Raw genomic sequence first — 27,732 nt, 5'->3', positions numbered from 1 at the left:
GGAGAATCGCCGCTATACCCTACGAATTCAATATATTTCCCTACACTTCGTCTTTTCCGTCCAAATGGTGTGCGTTACAATCCGGGGATTATCCAGTGGCCCGCGAAATCTGCAGCCGCACCGCGGGGCTTAGGGTGGGCTCCCAGCGAGCCTTTCAGATCGTAGCAGAGCAATAATCTTTGTCGAAATGGAATTCCCCTAAAGCCGCTTTGCAAAACCCTCTTCATGCAGGCTGTCCGAGGTAAACACAATGCGTATATTTTTTTTTTTCTCGAACTGTTTCCGAAAGTTACGTAGGACGAGATATGAGTTTTTTTTCATACCCTTGGTCAGTTTCCCGGATTTCCGTTTTGCAATATACATTTAGTTCGCGCGCTTTCCTGATGCTATAAAACCAAGCACGTTATGATTGTTTGTATTTTATTTCTGTTGACCTTTATACGCATGCCAGCGCCAATAGGCGCTTTTGAACATTGAAGAGATATAATATGAGCCCGAGTTCCCTACGGCAATATTTATGTTTGTGACTAAGCTTTCCGTTTTTATTTATATAAGTCAGCGCACTGCAGCTGCGAGGTTTTCAGTTTTCGCAAACGTAAATCCGTCATGTCAGCCTCTAACAGGAAAGAGACTCTTACCACGTTCGTCAGGTATCAAGACGCTGTACATTTTGAAAAACAACCGTCTGCACAACAGGGTTTGTGCAGTTCGGATGCCTCGTATCGATTACTCTTCCAACTAATAATATTCGACAAACAAAAAGTTATAGGTAACCGATAAAGATACTCAAAGTTTTTAGAGCGCAGTCTTTTTGGCGCCCATTTACGGGTTTCGCGGCGTCACCGTCGACGTCGGCGTAACCGTGCGTGTTGCATTATGGGAATAATGCAAGCGGACATAACCTAGCGTTGCATTATCACAAAATTTCCCCGCTAAAGTTAGCGGCTGAATTTTCGCTAAATTTCACGCTAAATTTAGCGTGAAATTTTCGCTAAATTTACGCGATAAATTTTCTCGCCAAATTTAGCGGAAAATTTAGTGAAAATTTCCCGCTAAATGGAAGCGGAGTATGAGAGGAGAAGAGGAGGTTACGGAGAGGGAGGAGGGCATACCTCCCTCCGTACCCTCCCCTCATTTTCCTCCTCCTCAAGAGCTGCGCTCTAATTCGGCGTTACAGAAAATCCGTCTTTCGTTTTTTATCTTTTCGCCAGGTATGTCACGAACCTCGGGTCCCGCAATGTCGCGTTAAAAAGCAATATCCATTGTCCGCGTTTCTGGTTTTGCAAGCCAAAAAGATAGGTACACCAATATAATACGTCCTTCCACTCTAAATCAAGTGTGAAACGTATGCTTCAGGTGGTCGTCCTTGGCTTCTAGTCCATCAGATTGCTTCTTTTCAGAGCCGTTTATCGAACTCTGCTCCTTTTTAAAAGTGCACGCCATCTAGCGGATGCTTCGACAAGCATCCGGGTTAGTTTTTGTTTGGTCATGCACTTGTAGCAGATATTTAACGATTCCAGGTCAAAATGACCATCGAGACGAAATGTCCAATATTGGACGTTTTGACCTGGATGGACATTTTGACTCGATAAACATTTCGTATCGATGGACATTTTGACCTGGATGGACATTTTGACCGGTTAGACAGTTTATCTCGGTGAGGCATCTTTTACTAATGGTGCTGATATCCACTTGTATACATGTGTAGTACAGTATTTACACACGCGTTCTTGCACAAACGGTCATAATCTGACATCTTGCGCAAATCTGAGCGAATTGTTTTCCTAATTTTTCGACAAACCATATTTTCCTTTGCCAGACGTTTGGGAAAGAACAGCTTTCTCTATTTCAAAAATAAAACAAACATTGTGGCCCGCTCAACTTCCGACAGAACGTGCCCAGTGGCTGGAATGAGATGCCGAATGCTCAAAGAAAAGTGGTAGAAATGTTAAAAGGTGCGAGCGAGTTTCAAGCAAAAATATTAAAGACGTTTACAAATCTCTGAAACGCGAAATTTGAGCGCAGCTCTTGAGGGGGAGGAGGGGAGGGTATGGAGGGGAGGGTATGCCCCTCTTTCGTACCCTGTCCTCCTCCCCTCATACTTAACTCACCTTCTTTTCTCCTCCTCCTTTCCTCCTCCACCTCCGTACTTTCCCCACCTCCTCCTCCGCACGTGACGTCAATTTTCCCGCTAAATCCAGCGGAGAAACTGAATTGGTTCATATGTTACGTGACACCAAGTCATGTGATGTCATTTTTCTCACTAAATTTGGCGGGGAAGCTGAATTTGTGTTGAGGTCCCGTGACGTCAATTTTCCCTCTTAATTTAGCGGGGAAACTGAATTGGTGTTGAGGTCACGTGACGTCACTTTTTCTGCTAAATCTAGCGAAGAAGCTGATTTTGTCCATAGGTAACGTGACACCAGGACATGTGACGTCACGATCCCCGTTAAATTTAGCGGGGAAACTGAATTGGTGTTGAGGTCACGTGACGTCACTTTTTCTGCTAAATCTAGCGGAGAAGCTGAATTTGTTCATAGGTAACGTGACACCAGGACATGTGACGTCACGATCCCCGTTAAATTTAGCGGGGAAACTGAATTGGTGTTGAGGTCACGGGACGTCACTTTTTCTGCTAAATCTAGCGGAGAAGCTGAATTTGTCCATAGGTAATGTGATACCAGGACATGTGACGTCACGATCCCCGTTAAATTTAGCGGGGAAACTGAATTGGTGTTGAGGTCACGTGACGTCACTTTTTCTGCTAAATCTAGCAGAGAAGCTGAATTTGTCGATAGGTAACGTGACATCAGGACATGTGACGTCACGATCCCCGTTAAATTTAGCGGGGAAACTGAATTGGTGTTGAGGTCACGTGACGTCACTTTTTCTGCTAAATCTAGCGGAGAAGCTGAATTTGTCCATAGGTAATGTGATACCAGGACATGTGACGTCACGATCCCCGTTAAATTTAGCGGGGAAACTGAATTGGTGTTGAGGTCACGTGACGTCACTTTTTCTGCTAAATCTAGCAGAGAAGCTGAATTTGTCGATAGGTAACGTGACATCAGGACATGTGACGTCACGATCCCCGTTAAATTTAGCGGGGAAACTGAATTGGTGTTGAGGTCACGGGACGTCACTTTTTCTGCTAAATCTAGCGGAGAAGCTGAATTTGTCCATAGGTAATGTGATACCAGGACATGTGACGTCACGATCCCCGTTAAATTTAGCGGGGAAACTGAATTGGTGTTGAGGTCACGTGACGTCACTTTTTCTGCTAAATCTAGCAGAGAAGCTGAATTTGTCGATAGGTAACGTGACATCAGGACATGTGACGTCACGATCCCCGTTAAATTTAGCGGGGAAACTGAATTGGTGTTGAGGTCACGTGACGTCACTTTTTCTGCTAAATCTAGCGGAGAAGCTGAATTTGTCCATAGGTAACGTGACACCAGGACATGTGACGTCACGATCCCCGTTAAATTTAGCGGGGAAACTGAATTGGTGTTGAGGTCACGGGACGTCACTTTTTCTGCTAAATCTAGCGGAGAAGCTGAATTTGTCCATAGGTAATGTGATACCAGGACATGTGACGTCACGATCCCCGTTAAATTTAGCGGGGAAACTGAATTGGTGTTGAGGTCACGTGACGTCACTTTTTCTGCTAAATCTAGCAGAGAAGCTGAATTTGTCGATAGGTAACGTGACACCAGGACATGTGACGTCACGATCCCCGTTAAATTTAGCGGGGAAACTGAATTGGTGTTGAGGTCACGTGACGTCACTTTTTCTGCTAAATCTAGCGGAGAAGCTGAATTTGTCCATAGGTAACGTGACACCAGGACATGTGACGTCACGATCCCCGTTAAATTTAGCGGGGAAACTGAATTGGTGTTGAGGTCACGTGACGTCACTTTTTCTGCTAAATCTAGCGGTGAAGCTGAATTTGTCCATAGGTAACGTGACACCAGGACATGTGACGTCACGATCCCCGTTAAATTTAGCGGGGAAACTGAATTGGTGTTGAGGTCACGTGACGTCAATTTTCCCGCTTAATTTAGCGGGGAACTGAGTTGCTGTTGAGGTCACGTAACGCCAATTTTCCCGCTAAATCTAGTGAAGAAACTGAATTTGTCCGTAGATGAGGTGACGTCAATTTTACCGCTAAATGTATCGCGGTTACGCCGACGTCCCTCAACCGGGAAATGGGCGCCTAAGTGCTGCGCTCTAAAAAATTTAATTAAAACTGAAATTTTCAATTTGAAACTAAAAGTTTCATTTTGAAAATAAAATTTTAAATTTTAAATTGAAAATCCCGCTACATCTAGCAGAAAAACTGAATTTGTTCATGGGTGACGTGACACATAGTCATGTGACGTCCTTTTCCCAGCTAAATTTAACGGGGAATTAAATTGATGTTGAGGTCACGTGGCGTTAATTTTCCCCCTAAATTTAACGCGGTTACGCCGACGCTGGCGGCGACGCCGCGAAATCCGGAAACGGGTGCCTAAGAGAAGCGCTCTAAATTGTCAATGACGAAATAAGGCGCGTTCGATGGCTTCAGTTTCACAAAGTTTAGCACTTTGCAAACAATCACAAACAACTGGTCCCGCGAATCGTTCACCCCACGCTAATTATTACGCGGTATACCACTCTAAATCTCGAAAATTCGTTGGACGAAGACACCAAATATCGAACACGCGAAAAAAAATAAACTCTAATTCACAGTATCCACTGTCTCTGTTGGCCGATAGTTCAACATTCAGATACATAATGCAACGTGCGTCGGCGATCGAGCGCGTGCGTGTCCGAGTGGTTACCGCGCTTGATTGTCGCGCGGGAGGCCTTGCTTCGATTCGAGTTAGTGGACTGCCCTTTTATTTATTCTTTAAACTTGCCGTTCTCGTAAGTTCGGCAACATTCTCGTCTAATCGAGTTCCGAATGTTCTGCGCATCGAAAGTTCTACGCCGAATGATCCAGAAACCCACCAGGGGGCATAAGAGACTCCGCATGGCGAGCGGAGTCAGTCTCGCCCCAGCGTTCGACTCTGCTGTTACGCCGCTATCGACGCCCGCGACGCTCTATTGTTGTCGTCTGTTTCCTTTCTTATTTGGGCACAAGTTCGCCCCAATAAACGTTTAGTTTGTTTCAGTTTTCGTCGCCTCAACAATTGTCGTTCGTGACAATATAGCGTTTTCGTCTGAAAACCTCGGCTCCGTTGTCGAACTGCTGGACATACCTTCTGGCAAATTTTAATTATGTTAACGCTCAGGAAACAGGTTTGTATCCGTTCGCAACGGTCTGCCTATTGGTAGGACCTATGGTTCGATATAATTAAAATGTGACACAATTGCTGTAAAAGTGTTGTCATTTAGATGAGATAATATCAAGAATAAGTGATGACAAGGATTAAAAATGAACGATTTCGAGAATACTTTATTCGCTCCAAACGACGGGCAACAATTTTCTGGCCCGTGTTCCCATTTTGAAATTCGGAACATTAATGCCCTAGCCTCGGTTGAAAGTGACCGAGCTGCACGTGATGACGTGTGTAGCAGAAGCTTTCAAGTAGAGCTCCAGAACAAATTGCACATTGTTGCCCCAAGCAATGTTACACTCCACCGCACCACAAGGTCCCCAAAGCAACAGAGTATAGAATAAACCTTAAACTGAAGATAAACTGAACTCACACTTCTGGATACCTGGCGGAGCGGAGGAGGGCTAAAACAATTTGTAAAAGTCAACTCGTAGCAGGGCTATTGGTCACATAAAGAAATTCGTCGCATGACACTTCGTCATTAAGTCAACTGGTCCAACACCGAGAAAAGGATGGCCTGGAGCGTATATGTATAAAGGTAACGTTTAAAATACCTCTTTATTTCTTCGCACACTTTATGGTTTCGAAGTTCTCAGTCACTTTTGTTTTCTGGGTTCCGAGTTGAACTTTGCTTAGTAATATACTTTTTTCCGGGTTTTCACAATTGGCAAATAAAGAAAAAATAAGGAATCGATTGACACTTTGATTCGGTGGACATTTTGACCCGAAGGGTATATTTTGACTCGGTGGTTATTTTGACCCTATTGGACATTTCGTCTCAATGGACACTTTAATTAGAAACCGTTTTGAACCCGACGGCTGCGTCCGAGTTCCGTGTGAAATCGTCTCAGCTCGAATCGAAAACGAGCGCTACGTGAGCGAAGTTCTTCTACTTCGCTGACGCCTTTACTTTTTCTACGAAGAAGTAAAGGAGACAACCTCTGGTCCTTCAGGAATGATAGCGTCGTGCGTGAACATAGCCAAGATGGGAAGCCGTCGGAATAAAAAAAAAAGGAACAAAACGTTAATGTTAATTACAATTGAAGTCATGCAAAAAAAAAAAAAGAAAAAAAAAGTTCAAAGTAAGATGCTTTTTTAGTCCGGTTTTTCTTAGTGTTCATTCTAGCTTTATAGGTTCGCACAGTATTTTTTCTTTTTTGCTAGAAACGCAACACGTCGACTGGATCACGTTCTAACCCTGTTTGTATCCGTCCATGATCACGAAGACCCGAGACGGACCTGGTGTTCAACGCCGACGAGCCCGACACCAACAAACATATCGGAAGCGTGGTGCTCACCAACACTTCGGACACCCACGTGGCGTTCAAGGTACGTCCCCCTGACTGGCCGCTGCACGCCCCTTTGTTAATGGTCCGCTGCCGGGAGCGTGTCTTTAGGGAGTTTTCGTAGACCGCGTTTCTTCCTCCGCTAAGCCCTCCGCAACGAAGAAGTCGCTACTGCGTCTGCGCGCCGATGGCCTTGGCTGTAGAGTTCCAGGTATTGTAGCGGGTTGCGGAGGGCGTTGCGGGACGCCGAAAACGATCCACGAAAACACTTTTGACGTCCTAGCGTTCTGTACGCCGCCCCGTGCATGAAGATCGGTCGCAAAGCGAATTGCAAATGACGTCACAGAGGCCGACGTTGTCGGGTGTCGCGATCCTGGCGGTTGGTCGTGAAAGTTTGGTCAAAAAGTGAGAGCGACCGCGAGTGTCGCTGTCGTCGCGGCGTCCCAACTCCTAGCTGCCGAAGCTTCCGTGGTCTGTCAAGCTGGACAGCGTTACCTGTAAAAGGCCATTTTTGGACAAGGTAAGGACCATTTTTGAGGACGCGGTAAGCACTCAGTCGGAAACGCGGTCCAGGCACAATACCCTTGTTGGACCTGGATATATTTTTACGGCGTGAAATACTTTTTAACGCTACTCTCTAATCCCAAAATTTGGTCCTTCCGTCCGTCCGTTCGTCTGTGCATTTTCCGTTAAATTTAGCGGGGAAATTGATGTCACGTGACCTACGCGAATTCAGTTTCACCGCTAAATTTAGCGGGAAATTTCATGTCACATGACCTCACGTCACGGGACCTACAGACCCATAGACCTTATCCATTTTCGGCACAGTCTATCGGCACGTTGTCGAGAATGCTGGGCTCAAAGCCTCGAAGATGGCGGCCTCTTCGTCCGAGTTTCGACCCAACTCTGAACAAGGAGTTTTAAAATTGGGGTGACCGTCGGATTAGAAAAAAAAATATAAAACAATTTCGCGCACGCTGACGTTAAAAAATGTCTGTTATCGATCACATTAAACAATCATTAAGTGTGCGTTAAATCTCTTACTTACAAAGTAGCAAAAACTATTTTAAACAACAAAGGAACTAAAAATACACGTTCAGCGAATTTTGGAGTTTATTATTCAAACGCGCAGCTTCACAATTTCACCGTGCAAGGCGCTGGTGTTCGGCAGGGTTGCAGGAGTCAGCACTGACATAAGCCTGCCAGGCTTATGTCAGTAAATAAATAAATCTCCGACGAATTTTCAGATGTTCTCTTCATAATTCCGGGTGCGCATATTCTAAAATCCTTCAGTAGCACTAGCGTGAGCGTGTTCCGCTTTTATTCTCTCCGCGATGACAATATATTACAAAAGAATTCACGCAGAAACCAATTGCCGTCAAATCGGAGTACTAAACGGTACGGCCACAATTAGCGTTCTGCGATGCCCGTTCAATTGGGACTTCTTTTTTTGTGTTTGTTTGCTTCAGATCAAGACGAACAACATCGACGGTTACAAGGTGAAGCCCTTCTTCGGCATCATACCCCTCAACAGCACCGTGAGCGTGAATGTCGCGCAGAACCCAGGTAAGAGGGCAACACACGCGCTATTCCTCTTTTTCTTTTTCCTTTTAATTAGGGAGTTTCAGGGATCCGCTTTTGCACATCCGATACTGTAAGAGGGTATTCACTTGGGCAATTTGGTGGTACATTTTAGGATTAAAAGCTCTAAAAAGAAAACAGTAAAAGAAGACACACACACACTAGAGCGCACTTGCAACTGAGGTTTAACCTTACTTAAACCAAAGAAGATACATATATGCCTTATCAACAACTATCCACGTCATGTAAACACATTGTCCTATAATCTTCATATAATCTTTCTAGCTTGATCTAACAAAGGACTTTGGATACGCCACCTCCGAATCGTACAATGCTATCGATGGTGCGCTCATGCACGTACGTGTCGCCGTCGCACTTCCTTATGAAAAACGCCTCGGAAATTTTCTAGTTATTTTGTTATGATTCCTGCTCGGGATAACAGTTTCCTGAAGCTTTGGGCCACAATCGCTTCAGTGGCAGTGTGTTGCAAGATTCCCCGAGGGCGACGATCCTACTGCCAGTGCGTGTTCCCTTAGTCTGTCGTTTATGCACCTTCCGGTCCGTCCTACGTAAACCCTCCCACATGTTAAAGGTATTCTATACACCACCCCTTCCTTGCACTCCACATATTTGGTTCCGTACTTCTTCTTACATATATCTACCCTTGAATCTCACCTTTCTATTCTTGCACGCAGTTCACCCAATTTCTGAGGCGCTGAGAGTAGTACGGGAACTCCATGCTTTTCACCTACTTTCTTCAGACTATGGCTAAATTTGTGCACATATGATATAACGGTCGGTCTAATATTCCGCCTGACCTTCCCAATACCCGTTTCCCCTCCCCGAAGTTTTCGTAACAATCCTTCTGCCACATGTTTAATAAGGGTAAGTGAGTACCCTCCATCTTCTAGTTTCTTCACCTGTGCACTAAAGCCGTCCGGTATTTTTGGTGTGCGCACTACTTAGACAGCGAGACTCCCAAGCACGCAGTGGCATTACCTCTCTTAATAATTTTAGAGTGGTTTGAGTCGTAGGGTAACACCGCTTTTCTAGCTCTGGGGGAGTACATCCAACACACATGGGACGGTAGAAATATCAGTTTTAGGTCCAAAAATTATAAAATGCACTGTACAGGATCTTCTATAGTGAAGCTCAGACCAACGGCGCAGTTCTTAAAAAATCCAACATTTTTTTTTAGAATAAACTCTGCTCTTTTTTACTTCCTCCACCTTAACGGAACAGTAGCACGTAGTCGTCTACATACCTAAACATCCGGATGATATTACTATTTAGTTTAGCTTGAATGTCTCTGTCGCATTTTGCCAAAAATAAATCACTCAGCACTGGAGCCACGTTCGTCCCGATACATAAACCTTCCTTCTGTATAAATTGCGAACCTTCAAACGCAATATAGGTGGATTCCAAGTAGAAGCTCAACACCTCCAAGAAACTCCTTCCATTGATACCACATTCGTTTTGGAACTTAGTTTTCCCATACGTATTGACTGCTTTTCGTACACTTTCGAAGAGTTCCCTATGAGGTATCGAGTAAAACAGGTTTTCCACATCAATAGAAATCGCGATACAGAAACCTGGGATAGAGTTTCTCAGAAATTTAACCACGCACTCTGAGTTTTTTTTTTTGTTTTTATTATATAACGAAAACTATTTATGGTCTCTACTGCGTCTCCTCCCTTTGAACTTGGGCACCATTGTTTTTTTGTTGCAGTTTTTTTTATTTGCTTACTAATGTTTACCTGTAAAGATTTGTTACTGTTTACCTGCAAAATTTGTTTGACTTTCTACAAGATAAATTCGTATTGCTTGTCTAAAACTGTATCGTTCCTCCTATCTGATGTATTATTATTACAGTCGTGTTTTGTTGATATGGGATGCCATTAATATGGGTATACCCAGCTACATAGATAAAATTGTAGGAGATGGACTGGGCAAGTGGACGCGTTTTTGTATCGTCATTATGAACAACTCTCATTAGGGACGATGTCTTAGTGAACGGAAGTGTCCATATACCATTAACGAGACATCACTAACTCGTTTTCATGCATGTTATAACGATGAGGTGTAAATTACGACCTATGTATTTTGTACCTTTTACTGCAGAAATTCCTCTCTGCGATTGCAGCATTCATAAATAAATAAATAAATAAGTCATGTGCCATATTGTGCCAACACTTCATGCCTAGCAATGAAAATTGCAATTTTCGAATGGTGGCATAGTAGGAATTTTTTAGCACCTGTAAACAAAACCGTCTTTCCTCGACAGGATCGGAGTTCCACGCGTCGGACAAGTTGCTCATCATGACGACGGGAATCGACACTCTCGAGATCACGCCGCGAGAGCTGATCGACCACTGGAGAGCTGTGGCCAAGGAGAGCATCAAGGAGCACAGGTATCAAAATATGAGTCACCACCTAGATGGGAACATTTTATTCATTGAAAAACAGAAAAGTGTTTAATTGCCCATCTTCAGGGGAAACCGCGATTTGAAATAGGATGGCACGAATGGGAGTCCACAAGGGATCATTCGCGAGAATAGGGATATTCGCAAAAGCCAAAAAGAAAGGTAGAAAAAAAATTTTTTGGATTTTTATCGTGGTGTAGACATTGGGGTAATTCCTTCAATCCCTCACGTCACAACATTTTGTGGACCTTTCATTTCAGCAATAAAACAAAAGTTGGTTTCTGCCTCACGGTGACCCTTTATTGAGTATGATAGAGAGATTCGGTGCTCTGCGCCTCCACTAACTGTCTTCGGGGAGCACTTCCTCAAACACCTCGACATACCACGCTCATCTCGATTACGACTTTACTGCGTGCTGCGCGGATCTAGTCATCAAAGATGCACTTACGCTGCCGCGAACTTTACCTTTTCTACACCGCTCTTTGCTGCGGTGTCGTCTACAATGACCGAAGCCTGAACGATTGTTCGCGGCATACTTTCCTAGGGTCATGATTCGTTCTTCGGTGTCGGATTTTACTGACCGACACCGCAGTCGCATTAATGCCGAACCGAAAACGTTAAGATGCCCAAGACTTGGCACACAATGTGTTTCTTACGTCGTCAGTAACTATGGAAGTAGTTTACCGCCTTGATGACTCCGAAGCAAAGCGCTAGCCTACAGATCTTCAGCTGCTTGGTTATAGTCCCGAACGAGGTGCCCGCAATGTGACGGAGGCTCGTTGCAAAGCAGGCGAGGTCTAACCAAGATTTTAATTGCAGGTAAAAAAAAAAACAAATTATCCTTAGGTGGTCGTAATTATTCCTCTTTCCGTCGCTGGTGCGTCCCAGGTGTGCTTCGTTGATTTGGCACGTAAAACCTCCCCAAAAGTCTAATTAAGTCATAGTCGGTGATAGGTTGAGAACGCGCGACTTTATCGTTAGTGGATCCTCGAAAAGTCATAAGGGCAAACACATTGAAGCTTGACGACGAAATTGAAGAAATAATAAAAATGTAAGACGAGGACTTGCATTCGGCCACAGGGCTATGCAAGGTGCGCCAGCGCGTCCACAACACGTGACCATGTAATGTTAGCTTCGGCGTCAACAAGACGAGACCACGAAGGCGGCGTTGTGGCTTTCGATCATGCACGAACCACGTCCGAAAGTTATGCTCCCTTCACCCTTAAGCTGAGACTAGAAGCTCCGCCTTCAGCGCGAGCCTTCTGCACTTGCTAACACAACTGTGAACCCGCAGGCACGCGCAACCAAAGCACTGCAGAAGCCAGCGAGCTCGCTCTGAAAGCGGAGCTTCTAGTCTCAGTTAAAGGATGGACGGAGTATAGCGTCTGCCAGCATCTGTTCACGCGTGTAAAAAATGAGCAAAAAATGTACAGTACGTGGCCTTAACACCATATCGAAACGCCAATCATGCATTTCATTGAGCTTTTTCGTTCGTGTTTCCATTCGTAGCGCATTTCAGCAACGTGAGGAAGCGTAAAAACGCGCGATCAAAATGCGTCCTGAAAATATTCGATTGGGCTCGCGAGGAGCGCTGCTCAAAGTAGGAAAGCTTCATGTCCATTGAAGCCAGAGCGCTCGCTCTCAAGGCGAACCTTCTATAGGGAGTATTCACTAGCGGCCATATCCGTGTGCGCCGCTGCTGAGCGCGAGCTGACGGCGAGCTTCCGCAGTCCTTTTGGAGCGTGCATTTAGCACCATCAAGTTTGCCGGTCTTAGCAGGCTATCAATGTGAGCTCGTTCTGAGCCTGCGCTCTAAACATCGCCCTCAAATATGGCGTCCAGTGAATACCTCCTATACTGGGTTTTTATCTTGTCACCAACCATAGGGTTACTGGAACCGAGGGCATGGCACCTTATTTTCACGTTTTTCGCTTCGTGATTGGTTTTTCGTCGTTCTTAATGGCTAATACCACAATCTGATTGGCTGCGGGGTGATAATGAGGTTCTCGGAATGCGCCGCGCCCTGCGTTAGTTTAAGAAACTGTCAGTGACCATATAAGCATGTTGTGTCTGTAGGCTCCGTTGCGTGAACCCCGGGTTGACCACAAGCAAGATCAGTCCTGAAACGAAAGAGCAGTGCCTCAAGTCCCTACCGCTGACCGCCAGGCAGGCGGCCCTGGCCAAAGACAAGTCGTACCAGTCCTTCTGCCCTCCGGTACAGCCGTCGCCCACCGGGACCAACCAGCTGGGGCTGATACAGGACGTCGTCGGAGACCTCCAAGCTAAGGTGAGAGAGTTCGAATGTCCTGCCTGAACGTCTCGGACATTTGTACCAAATAGGGCAATTGGCGACGTGCGTGACCAAAAGCGTAGCTTTGGTTGGTGAATTCAAGAAGAGTGGCCCCGCAGGGGGCACCTGTGAAAGCAGGTGTTTGGAGAGTGGCGTCTCCACGGACCCCGAGCTCCGCAGGGGGCGCCTGCACCTTAGGTGCTAGGTGCTTGGTGAGTAGCGTCACCACGGACCCCAGCCACTTTGGCGACACCACAGACTCTGAGTAAAAGGGGCTAAGACCCACCCACGTCTGGCTGTGCGTGGCGAGCCCGTGTCCAGGGAAAAGGGCATCCTGGTGGTTGAGCTGAGCCCGGGGTAGGTTTGGACCCTTCGGGGCCCCCCGGGCGAGGCAACACACCACTTTGGCCCCTGCTTCCTATAGACGGGTGTCCTGGCTTGGCCCGACCAGGATGATTCAGTCAGTCGCCACATCTTCTACTATCCCCTCTTATCTTTCTCTTTTCTCTGCTCTTCTTTTATTCCTTTTCACCTTCTTTGGCGGCAAGGGCTAACCTTGGGTGGCGATAGACCCCTTGTCCGGATCCACACTAGGTTATAGTGCCTGGGCAGCACTGGTAGTGTAATGTTGTCAGCAAAGCCATATTTGTTATGGCACATTGCCTACCCCCGTGTTGGGCTCCGTGGTGGGTGGTGCACCCGGGGCACCGAAATTCTCTCCCATCTCTATGGGTACTAAACAAGAAACCTTTCTTGATCGGCCCCCCAAAAGGGGCCGCACCGAAGTACATGCGATTAATACTACTAGATCTGCAGAAAAATTTCCAAGATTCCTTGTGATGCACTCTGAGAGTGAGAAACCTTTGGCGAAAATGTCACCATTCCTTGTTTCCAAAACACTTGAGTCCATTGTTGGAAAGAACTTCTCTGCCAAAAAAATGACATCCGGAGATCTGCTCGTTGAAATTAAAACCAGTGAACAGAGCACAGCACTCCTATCACTAAATTCAGTTTCTGACTATAAAGTGACAGTCACTCCCCACCGTACATTGAACACAGTAAAAGGTGTGATTTCTGAAGATGACCTCCTCGAAAGTACAGAAGATGAACTCGTAGATGGCCTCAGTGACCAAGGAGTTGTCGCTGCAAAGCGAATCTCCCTTCGTCGAGAGGGGCAAGAGATCAAAACAAAACATGTTATTTTGACTTTCGAGTTGAGCAAAGTTCCCGAGTCAATCAAGGCTGGGTACTTGAACTGTAGAGTACGGCCATATGTGCCGAACCCCAGGAGATGTTTCCATTGCCAGAGGTTCGGCCATAGTGCCCAGAGCTGCAGGGGCAAGACCACGTGCGCCAAGTGCGGTCAGAACGATCACCCGTCAGACAACTGCGCAAACCCACCACACTGCGTCAACTGCGGCGAACCACACGCCGCTTACTCCCGTTCTTGTAAAAAATGGAAAGAAGAGAAGGAAGTAATTACCCTCAAAGTAGAAGGAAACATCTCATTTCCTGAGGCTAGGAAGCGACTTTCTTTTCTACAGAAAGGATCCTTTGCTACGGTGACACGCACAGGGGGCGTGTCACCGAAAACCTCGGTGGGAACCCAGGTCTGTCCCAAAGACCTGGCAGCCCCGCCGACACCCCCTGCCCCCCCAAGGTCGGCTCCACGACCACGTTTGTCGTTGGAGCCAAAAGGTTCACGGTGCCTGAATGGTGCTGCCGCGCCTCTCTTAAAGGAGGCAATGGACACCATGGCACCAAAGGAGGTATCCCCTCCAAAGGCATCAGGGGTGGTGCCTCTCGCACCACCCTCAGTCCTTAAAGAGGGTCCGTCGCAGACCACCTCCTCTAAGGAGCTGGAGCGGACACCCTCCTCGTCTGCTCGCTCTTCAGGCCGAGGCAGGGCTTTGCCCACTCCCGCCTCGACCAGCTCTCGAAAGCCTGGCCTGCTGGACGAGGCATACTCGACCGCAAGCCAGCAGTCAGTAGATGAAATGATGGATGAGAGCATGCCACCCTCTGACGACGACCTGGTCCCTTCAGGTGCTGAGTCATCAGTACCTTTTCAGGTCGTAGAAAAGAAAAAGAAAAATAAACTTCCTAGAATTTTGCCCCCAAAGGGATCGTAGTCCCTTTAGAAATGAATCATAAGCAAGTGTCCACTTAGTTATCTTGCGGTGTCCTAAAGGCCAGTTATAATTTTAATTTTAATTTCCAGTTTTAATCTTCACCATGTCTCTGTTTTTACAGTGGAACTGTCGTGGGCTTTTTTGTAATTATGATGATGTCACTTTTTTATTAGACGAACACCGCCCTGCTGCCTTCTGTCTGCAGGAGACGCATCTTAAAGAAACTAGGTCAAATGTACTCCGCCATTATCAAGTGTTTAGACAAGATAGGTTGCACTCCTCTGTGGCGTCTGGTGGTGTTGCAGTAGTTGCCCAGCGCACAACCCCATCTGCCGAAGTGGCTCTCTACACCACTCTCGAGGCTGTGGCTGCCCGAATACTGCTAGACCGGGTGATTACTGTTTGTTCAGTGTACATATCACAGGCATACCAGCTGCAGTACGAAGAGCTAGAGGATCTTGTTAGTCAGCTCCCGGCTCCATACTTAATTTTAGGCGATTTTAATGCACACAACCCATTGTGGGGGAGCGGTAAACGGGATGCTAGAGGAGCACTTGTTGAACGTTTTCTTCTTTCCACGGGACTGTGCTTACTTAACACTAAAGAAGCCACACACTTTAGTTCAGCAACCAGGACTTTTACTTCCATCGACCTTTCTATCTGCCATCCTTCACTATACTCGCTGTTTTCATGGAGGGTCATCCCAAACCTATATGGAAGTGACCATTTTCCAATTATTTTAGAGTTTAACAGTCCTCCTGCTGGTCTTCAAACGCGTACCCCTCGTTGGAAGTTTGAGAGGGCTGACTGGGCAACTTTTAGCAGCTCTTCAGTTTTAGCTTGTTCATCACTTGATGATCTTTCCATCGATGATGTCACTCTGCATATCACTCGACACATATTACAGGCCGCAATCATCGCCATTCCCATGACGTCCTCGCATCTCCCAAAAAGGCCGAAGGCGTGGTGGAATAAAGACTGCCGCCAGGCAAAAAAGGAACAGAATCGTGCATGGGGTATCTTTAGGCGTTACCCTACTTCAAGTAATCTGATTGGTTTTAAAATAAAAAGGGCCCAGGCAAGGTTTATTCGAAGACAAGCCAAGCGGCAAAGCTTTAGAGGATATGCCTCTTCAATCAATAGCAGTGCATCTATAAAGGAAGTTTGGGACCGCGTGCATAAAATTCAGGGTTCCTACGGCGCTTTCTCTGTCCCACTCTTGTGCCGGAATGGAATATGTCCTGCAAGCCTTGACGAACAGGCTGACATTCTTGGTGAGCATTTCGAATTTGTTTCTAGTTCCGAACACTATACGCAATCATTTAGGCGGCATAAGCTACATGCAGAAAAAAAGATTGTGCCTACGACCGGTGGTTTGCAAGAGCCTTATAACTCTCTTTTCATGCTGCACGAACTGCAGATGGCTCTCGATTCGTCCGGACAGACTGCCCCTGGACCGGACGGTATCCACTATCAAATGCTTCAGCACCTTCATCCATCTACTCTAGAGCTCATCTTGTATCTTTTCAACCGAGTTTGGGTCGAGGGTCTTTTCCCATTGTCCTGGAAGGCTGCCGTTATTATCCCCCTTTTAAAGCCAGGAAAAGATCCTGCCTGTGCCTCCAGCTTCAGGCCTATAGCACTAACTAGCTGTCTTTCGAAGACATTAGAAAGGATGATCAACAGAAGGCTGATGTTTTATTTGGAGAGTAATAATCTTCTTGACAGGTACCAATGTGGCTTTCGTTCAGGACGATCCACGGTCGACCACCTAGTTCGTTTTGAGACTGTTGTGCGAGAGGCATTTGTAAATAAGCAGCATTGTGTCTCTGTCTTTTTTGACCTGGAAAAGGCATTTGATACAACCTGGCGCCATGGCATACTGCAGGATCTGTTCAGCTTAGGTGTACAGGGCCGAATGTTAAGTGGCATTCAGAGTTATCTTCAAAACCGGACTTTTCGCGTGAAGCTTGGGACAACTTTTTCTAGAGAATTTTCGCAGCAAAATGGAGTACCTTAAGGTGGTGTACTTAGCGTCACTCTTTTTATTGTGAAGATGAACTCGATTGTCCGCGCAATAGCTCCATCTGTTCATTACTCACTGTACGTCGATGATCTGCAGATTTCTGTATCGTCTTGTAATCCATCCATATGTGAACGTCGGCTCCAGCTCACAATCAACAACTTGGTCAAATGGGCTGATGTCAACGGTTTTAAATTTTCTCCTGAGAAGACCGTCTGTGTGAGTTTTTCACGTCGCCGCGGAGTTTTGCACGAACCTTCTTTGACTATGTATGGTGTTCCTATCCCAGTGAAAACTGAACACAAGTTTTTAGGTCTTATATTTGATTCCAAATTGACTTTTGTTCCGCATGTCAAGAGCCTGAAGATGAAATGTTTTAAATCGCTTAATATACTTAAGGTCCTGTCGCATGTGTCCTGGGGTGCTGACCGTCTTTGTCTCTTGCGTATCTATCGGTCGGTCGTTCGATCCCGTCTTGATTACGGTTGTATTGTGTATGGTTCTGCCCGGACATCGGTTCTCAAAATGCTGGACCCTGTTCATCATCAGGGGTTGCGGCTTGCTACCGGTGCTTTTCGCACATCTCCTGTTCTTAGTCTATACGCAGAAGCAAACGAGCTCTCTCTAGAGAAAAGAAGATCTGAACTGGGCTTCACATATTTTATGCGAATTAGATCGGTTCCTAACCATCCAACCTTACACTGTATGGAACGAATACGCTACGAGCGAACCTTCAGTAACAAGCCTTCAGTTGTTCCACCTCTTGCTATGAGGGTTCGCAATTCTGCGGAGTCTGTAGGACTGGACGTGTTGCCTCCAGTTGTACAGTGTTTGAGTTCGGCAGCCCCTTGGGACCTAGTTCCCATTCAGTGCGAACTGGAGCTAACGAAATTCAACAAAAAAGACACTCCTCGCGAAGTCCTGAGACAAGAATTCCTTGAGCTCCAAGTACAGTATCACGACTTTATAAGCTTTTACACTGATGGTAGTAAAACTGATTCCTCTGTGGGTTGCGCAGTGATCGGGCCTGGGATGCAGCTTGTCCGGAGAATAAATGACAGTGCCTTTAGTTTTACGGCAGAGCTCTATGGCTTACTCCTCGCCACAGATAAGATCCTTAAACAAAAGCTTCACAACTCAATTGTTTACACCGACTCACTTAGTGCTTTACGAGCTCTTGCCAGAGTGGGAAATGATCGCAATCCACTCGTAATAGAAATAAGGAACAGGCTAATTTCAGCTGCAAAACGGAAAAATAAAATAATACTATGCTGGGTTCCTTCACATGTCGGAATTGCCGGAAATGAGGATGCTGACAGAGCAGCAAGTACTGCTAAGGATCGAGAAGTCGACCTGTGGAAAATACCTTACAGAGACTATAGGCATGTTCTGAAATTTTCCATAAGACGCAAGTGGCAAGAGGAATGGGACCGAGAAATAAACAATAAGTTGCGCGCAGTAAAACCACTACTTCAGGAATGGGAGAGTGCACGTCACCGCGAGCGTTTTTATGAGGTGGTTTTGTGCCGACTGCGAATTGGTCATACCCGTCTAACCCATGGGCATCTTTTGCGTGGGGAGGATGCTCCGGAGTGTGAACACTGCTACATTCCGTTAAGCATCCTACATATCTTACTTGTATGCCCTTTGTATGACCAAGAACGCCACAGACACTTTGCTAAGGTTTACCAAGAGCATACACCATTACATCTCGCCCTTTTACTCAGTGATGAGCCGTTGATTCCACACAAGTGTGTTTTCAACTTTCTTAAGGATATAAGACTCCTGGACCAGCTATAATTTTAATAGTTCATCGTATTCATTGCCACATCTTATGCGCTTGTACTTTCATGATCATTGTTTTATTAAATTACAAGCTACTATAGCTCTTTCTTCTCTTCAACCTTGATTCAGCAATAGTCCTAGTTGTTGGCGCATTATAGCCTTGGTCGCTGCTGCGCCATTAAACCCCAATCAATCAATCACTCAATCAATCAAGAAGAGTGGTTGTTTGGGTGAGTTAGTTTGACATGTTATACAATCTTGTGCGCAGCAAGGATGAGGACAAAAGAAGGGAACAGGACACAACAAGGCGCAACTTTGAACTGAATTTCATTGAATACGTGTTCCGGTATTTATAGTCTCAACCATCGTCACAATGACAACAAAACGACGAAATCAAAGGAAAACGACCACACAGAGCATAATTGAAAAATAACACTATCTCGGTTCTCAGAAAACACAATTCCTCCTCCGATAACGCAATCGACGGCACAGCAACACACGTGTGTCCTAAATAATCAATGTGCTCGGCTTCTACGATTTCGCGTGTTAACGCTAACTTGCATTTCCCAATTTTTACGCATCCATCCAACAGTGGGGTACAACCGCATGTCCTGCAATGCAAGTCAAGAAAGCCACCGTTCTTTTTTTGCACGTTGTTATTGTGCTCACGAAGCCGATCATTTAGGCAGCGCCCCGTCTGCCCGACGTAGTGCCTGCCACAGGACAACGGAATGCGATAAACCACACCATCTGTACAGTCGACAAATTTGGTTCTGTGCTTCTTTTCACATCCGTGTTTGGCACGCACGCCAGGCTTTGATAGTTTGCTCAGGTCCATGAGCTTATTGGGCGCAGAAAACCCTACCTTTACATTTAATTGCATTGCTACTTTCTTTAAATTGTGGGACATATGGTCTCACAACAACTTTTTCTTTTTGTCTTGCTAGCTGGCTCGAAATTGTTTTTCACGAGACAGCGCTTTCTTAGAAGGCCCTCCGCGACCGCAACAAGAATGTGTTTAGGGTACCCAGCTGCGAGCAAGCGCAAAACTTGCTGATGAAAACCACTGGGGATCGAATGCTCACAGGACATTTTTAGTGCATTGGTGAAACACAGGTTAACAATACTCGTTTTGACTAGCTTGGAGTGGGCTGAATCAAACAAAAGTAACGGCTTATTCGCAAATGGCTCATAAAACCAACAGATGTGGTCGTCGAGAAACAAAAATCTGATGTCAAGGAATCGAATAGTGCTGTCCACAGGTATCATGCGTGACCTCGAGTGTGCCAAAACATTTCTTAAAAGTGGTCAGGGTTTTGGCAGTCTCTGCTTCAAAAGCGTTCGTGTCAGATGCGATGAAAACTAAAAAATCATATACGTACCTAAAAACTTTTTTTACTTTTCATTCCTGAAACCGGCTATTAAGAGTACTGTCAAGTTGTGCTAAAAGTTCATCTACGTACCTAAAACAAAAGTAGTGTTTTCATCGCCCAATAAGCTCGTGGACTTGTGCAAACTATCAAAGCCTCGCGTGCGGGCCAGACACGGTTGTGAAAAGAAGCACAGAACCAAATTTGTCGACTGTACAAATGATGTGGTTTATCGCATTCCGTTGTCCTGCGGCAGGCACTACGTCGGGCAGACGGTACGCTGCCTAAATGATCGGCTTCGCGAGCGCAATAACAACGTGCAAAAGAAGAACGGTGGCTCTCTTGACTTGCATTACAGGACATGTGGTTGTACCCCACTGTTGGATGGATGCGTAAAAATTGGGAAATGCAAGTCAGCGTTAACACGCGAAATCGTAGAAGCCAAACACATTGATTACTTAGGAGACACGTGTGTTGCCATGCCGTCGATTGCGGTATCGGAGAAGGAATTGTGTTTCCTGAGAACGAGATAGTGTTGTTTCCCAGTTATGCTCTGTGATGGTGGTTTTCTTTTGCTTTTGTCGTTTTGTTGTCATTGTGACGATGGTTGAGACTATAAATATCGGAACACGTATTCAATAAAATTCAGTTAAGTTTCGCCTTGTCGTGGTCCTGTTCTCTTCTTTTGTCCTCGTCCTTGCTGCGCACAAGATTGTATAAGCTGTGGTTGGTCTTGCGCGATTAGCCAAACGCTCACTGTGACGTCATTAGTGGGATCATTTCTGCTCTCATCGGCGGAAATGAGAGGAAAGTCAGACTCTCAGCTCTGACTTTGTTGATTTAGGAAAAAAACGACTGGGCTTTTACCGTGATTTCTACACACCATCGAACTCGATTTTAATAATATTGACCTTGACGTCAGGGATAAAAGCCACAAGAGGCCGCCAAGACAAAATCTCGTCGCCAATAGCTGGCGGTCCCCGTTGAGCATCGCGGCAACCCACAAACAAAGGGTAGAAATCGGGACTTGTATTTGCGCTGGGGTCTCTAACCCTGTCCACGTCCTCCGTCCTGAGCTCCTGCGCGGCGAGGTAAGAAGACTGTCACAGTTTATCTTAACAAGAAGTTAAGTTGGGCTAGTTGGTGCATTATGAAAACTTGGAAACAGCGCGAAATAAACGAAGGCAAAGAACGAGAAGTGAAAGAACACGACGCTGACTGACAACTGAAGTTTATTCCTGCGAGAAACAGGAAGGAAAACATAAAAGGTGCAACAAAGATCAAACATAATCCACCCCCTTGAGGCACGCCCCAATGCTTCAACAAATGTGCCGAATTTCTTAATAAAAGACACTTCGTCATTTTCCTAAGCCACGGACGGGGCACTAACATACGTTTCCTCTCCGTAGTTCTTAACAATTGTATAAAAAGAACAAAGATCTCCAGGAAGCTTCAGAACGACATCAGACGTTTCTCAAAAGACATATCGCATTTCTTGGTTTAAAACTCCTAGCTACGGGAGCCAACTAATCAGCTTCTGAATTGATCAGTTACCGCTCGTGGTATTCTCAGTGTGGCGCATCCGTAGTGAGGACCGACCGGCATTCTTACCCAGCCTCAACACGTACGCAGCGTGACAACGCGCCTTCGGACCTTTTTTGCAGTTGACTCCTACGAGGTAGTGACAAACGCCAAACGTTGCACCTTAAGCAGTCGCTACGAATAGTCAGATTCAACTACTATAGTACTTTGGGTACTAGCATTTTAAATGTGAAAGAAAAATAAAGGCTCCCTCGGTGCTATCTGCTTACCAGTTTACCGCTCTGAACGTTTCACCTAGCTGTTTCTGGGGAACAGAGGATATAGTGCGTGAACCAACATCACTTCAGTGATGACTATAACTATTGCCTTGGTCTTGCCCTTAAGCGCGTGTCTTCTGCAGCACATAATCCTTACCACCGCTTTTTTTTCTCGACTAGAACAAGTAGAAATTATTGCCATCCCAGTGTGTTGCCGTGAAGTACAAAACATCTATAATCAGATGTCTTCAGCTACAAACTACTACAGGCGAAGTCGCAGCGCCACCCAGAGGGCTGTACTTTTTCTATTGCTCTATATCTAAAAAAAAATGATGGTTTCCCTTAACAGTTAAAGCCAACCCGCGTCCAGCATTGTTCGGTCTGTGTTGTCAAATGACGCGACCCGCCGGAGTAGCTAAATGCCTCCTTTAGTAAAGTTTCGATCACAGCCTAGGATGACATCGAGGCGGAGAAATACGCTTTCCACTGGATTCTAAAAAGAAAGTTGAATCAAACATTATTGTGTCAATCAACGAAGGCACCAGTATCTCGTGGCGCGGCGAGGAACCACAAGATATGAAGAGTGTCATCAACTTTTAACGATACCAGAAAAAAAAAACAAAAAAAAAAAACGAGGTAGCGTTTATAAAGATCAGTTTCTAGAGTAGAAACGCTTAGTTTCTATAGTCCGTTGCAACTCAAGAAGGTACGCCGAGGGGAAGGAAGGCCGCGGAGGAGGAAGCAGACAGGACGCTAAAGAGAGGAAGAGGTATGCTTGGGAGAAGAGCGTGTTGGTTTGGGTCATGGATGAAGAAAGAGTAAAACAATTAAAACAGAGATGAAAGATGTGGTTGTGTTGTCCCTGTTTTAATTGTTGTATTCTTTCTTCATCCAAGAGGAAGAGGGTCCCCCCTCTCTTCTCCAGCATTCCGCCAGCTTCCTCCTCCCCGGCCTTGCATTCCCTTCGCCCTACCTTCTTGAGTTGCAACGACTATAGTACAAATTAAACGATAATCGGTTATAGCGATTCAATTTTCGTGTTTTCTTATTATCGTTGTAAATGGATTGCACTGTGGAAAACTACAACCGCCCCCCCCCCCCTTTCTCCTTAAAAATTCAAGAAAACAAAATAGTTTTTTTTTGTCTGAACTAAAAGTGGAAAAAACGAACACAGAATTTCCGGACCTGTCTTTCTTTTCAAAACATTCAAAATGTAAGGCATTAACAATCTTTCCGATTGTTTTAACGTATATATAAATGCATGTAGACTAGAGGATAAAGTACGTGCGACAAAACGCTCATGAGGGGTTTACAAATGCGGACCTCTTCTTGAGTGTCCGTGCAAGTTTCCAATGCATTTTGTGTGCTGAGAGAAACCTAGGTCTGCCTGGGTCCCTTTGAAATGTATCGCTTGTCTGATATTTGTGGTAGCTCCTACTTTGAAATTGTAGCATTTGATGATTTTGCTGGTGCTAACGGTTGAGGAAGATTTTTATACCCCTATTAGTGACCAGTTTATTGTGTTTTAAGACTAGTACAACGTAAGTTCTCGCTGGGTGTAAAAAGTTCACTGTTACAAATTTCATCCTGAAAATAACTCCAAAGTGCGTGTTCGCAAACACATCATCTTTCGCTGTGTACAAAAAAAAACAAAACAAAAAAAAACGAAGAAACTGGTCGGAGTCTAGACATTTGCACATGCCACTACTGAACAAGCTAATCACCGAGCGTGCAGAAATACCTATTTCAATTGAGCTAGTTATCACACGGTCATTGATTAGTCAGCTCTGTGTATGTCTTGTCCTGCCCCTGTGTGATTGTTTAGTGTTCAAGCTCTTTCCCCGTCATGAGTGTAGAGAAATACACCTCTTTGTGCAATGGAACTTAAATATACTAATATTTTAGTCACTGCTCAATTCAAATTATTCACTATAATATGCACAGCGTTTTAGTTGTCTGTTCAGTTAATACAATTGCTTAATTGTTCCGCCAGTTTTATTACTATAATACACATTGAAAATAGCCTTCTTATTTCCCTGCTATGAATATGTAATTTCTCCTAAAGTTTCAGTATTTCTGAAATAAAAAGGGGAAAAAGTACTTTCTTTTTAGGCCATCCAAGATTTTCGGAAGTTTTACGTCTCCATGGGGGCACTACTGTATTGGCATTCATTTACTGAAGCATGTCTGAACCTGGTGTGGGCACTGCGCAAGCGCAGAAATCAGATTTACCCGAAGTGAAGCGACTGCGCATGCGCCGCCCGCGCCGACAGCGGTGCAACATCAGATCCGCGCGTTGGTGTGTATGTCGCGCCATCTATTGGAAGACTCGGCCTGTAAACGGGACGTCCGCACCCGACTCAAGCTGGGTAAAAGAAGCCTAATAAAATTTATTGCTCGCTTTTCCCATTTGCAGATCGGCGACGTACACCAGGAGGTGAACAAAATCTCCAAGCGCCAGGAGCACTTGGTCGTTTGCATGGGGGCAACACTGATCCTCCTCGTTGGCAACCTGGTTGTTTTGTTTCTCGTCAAGAGCTGCCAATCCGCCAGGGAGTGGTACTGCTGAAAAAAAAATAATAGCAAAAACGTACCAACTCGGCGAAACAGCTCAAGCATACAGATCAAATTAAATCAGCACCGCGGAGAAAAAGACAACTGTAGTTTAATATATGCCTTGTACTCATATGTGTGCAGAGAAGTAAAGACCAGTGTATTGCAGACGGGCGTTCCTAGTCCTCGTTCGCCGTTCGGAACAATAAACTTGTTGTGATTATTTTGTCAGCATTTTTTGAGGGCGTCAGCTGACGTCTTTGGTGACGTGAAAAGACTGTGACGCTGGCCGTGGAAGCGGCTGTGCTTCGTAATGTTCGAAAAAAAAAAAAAAAAAGTTTTTGCGCATGCATGCCGGCTGAACGCTGGCTTCTATTTAATGGAGAGGGTGGAGAAACAGAAAAAGAGAAAAATAATAAGAATAGAAGTGTATATAGGTTGAGTTTGGTCAAATATTGTATCCGAAATAATTACGGCTCCTGGCGGGGGAAGCGGGGGGGGGGGGGGGGGGGGGGGCAGTTTTGTAAGTTGCTCTTTTTGAGACAAAAATAACTTGAAACCCTTAAAAACCCAAATGCAATCAAGCAAGAATCGAAGCAACGAAGTATAAATAGAAGCCCAAGACAACTGCAAAGGAAAGAAAACAAAGCAAGGAGCAAGAGGGGCAATTTTTATATAATTTAATAACCGCTGACCAGGCCTCTTCTGTTGCTAACGTCTGACTAGATATATGTCTTCTCTTCTAATTGGCATTGAAAGAAAATTAAGCTGTTTTAGTGCGTACACTCTTCATATTCATTTATTCTAAACTGGCTTTAAGTCAGCAGTGCTAACGCAGGAGCAGACAGGGGTAACTTTATTTCATTTTTTTATCGGTTTCTTAACCAGCCCAAGTTAAAACCTGTATGGCTGGTTGGTTGGGACAAAAAAGAGGCGGTCGGCGTACGACTGCGAACCATCAGCCGAGTCTGTAGTTGTCGGAGGTTGCATTTTTCTTAGCGGTAAAGGGTGATGCGCAGTCTCTTATCCTGCTGCCCATTCTTTTCTGTTTCCATGTAGCAGATGCTGGAATGCGCGAAGGTTGAGCGGCTCTGAAGATCTTGACTGTTGGCGTGTTTTAATTTGAGTTAGCTTCTGGCTGGGTCCAAGTCACAGTGACATCGTTTTATATTAAAAACTATAGCATCCTTCTATGTGTATTTATTTCAACAAAAAAGGCAAACGTGCGAAGTTCTTGTACGGACAAAATAAATATAACAAAAATATGACGCCTTCCTTGTACAGCACGAGGTGTTTCAACTCTAAAATGTATTATGCCTACCTTAAGTTCTTGAAATTTCACACGGTAAAGCTGACCTGCTCGGCGCAAGCTCGGTGAAAGTTCGAGCTGTTTATATAATGGCTACGATTTTTCCGCCTCGTTGTATAACTGAAGTTCCGCCTGTGCCACCCCATACTTTTATTTTTACGGCGTACGCTTCGACTGACCTCATCTTTTCTTTTTTTTTTCTTTTTTTTTTTTTGCGGTGTGCATGCGTTTTTTAAACAATTTTACTTTAGCCAAAATGGTAGTATTTTTTCCTTTGCCTGCCGAGACAGGATGACTCACGTTTCTTTGTACTCAGCCAAAATCAAGCAATACGGGAACCAGATCTGAGGAAGGCAGATTATTGCGGAAAAATGTAAGACTCTGGCGTTTCCATTGTTAGCGCTCCGAGAAAAAACATCAATTTGTGGTCGCTCTCCAATTTTGTGCGCAGGTTTCGTTCACTATTAAGTGCGAGATTTCTGGGCAAACGGCGGATGTCGGCATATTTTCAGTATTGAGGCTCAATTTTCCAGTCCGAAATTGTGGCGTGCGTTTGGGTTGGCTGTGGTTACACACGAAGAAAGTATCGCTACGGTTTTCCGCACGTTCGATATTGCATGCTTCGTCGAGCCATCCTGTATTCGTTTAAAACTTGCGACGTAAGCGTTTCTTTCGTTTTGTTCCGGGCGCGTAGACTTAACAAGCGCTCGCCTGAAACCATTTTTTTATGAAATCCCGAAAGTTTTTTATGTGGTGAAGGTAGGGTCGGAAAAGTTTTAGGATCTCCATTTGTTTGTCCGATTCGGTACGCGAGAATAATAAATTTATTAAAAAATGGCGCCATGGTTTTGTGCAATATCTTGGAGTTTGTTATTCGACAGTATTTCGTTAACAATATACCTGTTATACAGGGTGGATTCTCTTTATTATATACATATTTTTTATTAAAAAAACTTTAAACCTATAGCATTGCGGTATGTGCAGATGAGTTATACGGCCAGCCGGTCACTGCGTTATGAAGATAATGTGTCTAAAAATGAGCAATTAACTAAAATTTACTAATTAACTTTTTGGATAGAGGATTCTGTGCACATGTTGATATATGCGAAATTAGGGGGAGTCAATGTCGAAGGCAATCCCAGTTCTTTCAAATCCTGGATTGAGTATGGGGTTCCAGCTATCCGGCGCTAATTTTTACTCTAGAAACTCTCTGAAACCAAGTACACACGCTCGATGCGCGCCGGAAGGACAACCCGCGTTTCATAACCCGAGGTCCACTTGGTTATGACCGCATTTGTGTCACTTTCTTTTTTTTTTTTTAACAGCGGGACAGAGCTGGCGGTAGGTGCATTAAGACGGCAATTTGGGCCAGTTGGTTCATGATCGAAGATAGGCGCCGAAAAAAAACAAGGACAAGAAGAGACGTAAACACTGGCGGTAGGTGCTCCGCGGCTGGCCAGACAAGGCGACAAACCAACTTAGCGACCATGACAGGTTGCTTACCAATGCGTTATCGGTCACCAACGTGTTGATCGATGAGTGCCAAGCAGTATAATGGAAAACTAAAATCTTGGTTGTGTGTTCGCAGCAACGGTTTACAGCGCAGAACATGACGGCCATTATCCATAATAAAAGATTTGCGCGTAGAAGAGCAAACCAAGGCGTAAGAGGTGAACTCTTTGCCGTACTGCTGTTTCGCTTAGTGCTCGGAGGTACTCTACGACGAAGAAATGAAATTATTGCTCCTCGCAGCAAAGGTGTTCCCAAAATGCGTCACCGAAACGTCAGCGGAGGATGGCAAGGGCAGCTTGACACACCTTCATGTCGTCCACTGCGTGAAGCGGTGGCGTGTTACTTTGG

At 45.2% G+C, this 27,732-nt stretch overlaps 1 protein-coding gene across 1 annotated transcript in view; it reads left to right on the top strand.

The window, feature by feature from the left end:
* LOC8031585 (motile sperm domain-containing protein 2) overlaps window positions 1-24,790 on the top strand; it is a 111,913-nt gene extending 87,123 nt beyond the window's left edge. The window contains exons 10-14 of the mRNA XM_029985572.4: window positions 6,548-6,650; window positions 8,077-8,173; window positions 10,473-10,599; window positions 12,688-12,898; window positions 24,427-24,790. Coding sequence (XP_029841432.3) covers window positions 6,548-6,650; window positions 8,077-8,173; window positions 10,473-10,599; window positions 12,688-12,898; window positions 24,427-24,579 — 691 coding nt within the window. The 3' untranslated portion in view covers window positions 24,580-24,790. The remainder of the gene's footprint in view (window positions 1-6,547; window positions 6,651-8,076; window positions 8,174-10,472; window positions 10,600-12,687; window positions 12,899-24,426) is intronic.
* Window positions 24,791-27,732: the final 2,942 nt, after the last annotated feature.

This window comes from Ixodes scapularis, unplaced genomic scaffold, assembly GCF_016920785.2.
Source record: "Ixodes scapularis isolate PalLabHiFi unplaced genomic scaffold, ASM1692078v2 PGA_scaffold11__112_contigs__length_91849675, whole genome shotgun sequence".
Lineage (NCBI taxonomy): Eukaryota > Metazoa > Arthropoda > Arachnida > Ixodida > Ixodidae > Ixodes > Ixodes scapularis.
The sequence above is the reverse complement of the archived record's forward strand: the minus strand, read 5'-3'. Positions and strand labels throughout refer to the sequence as shown.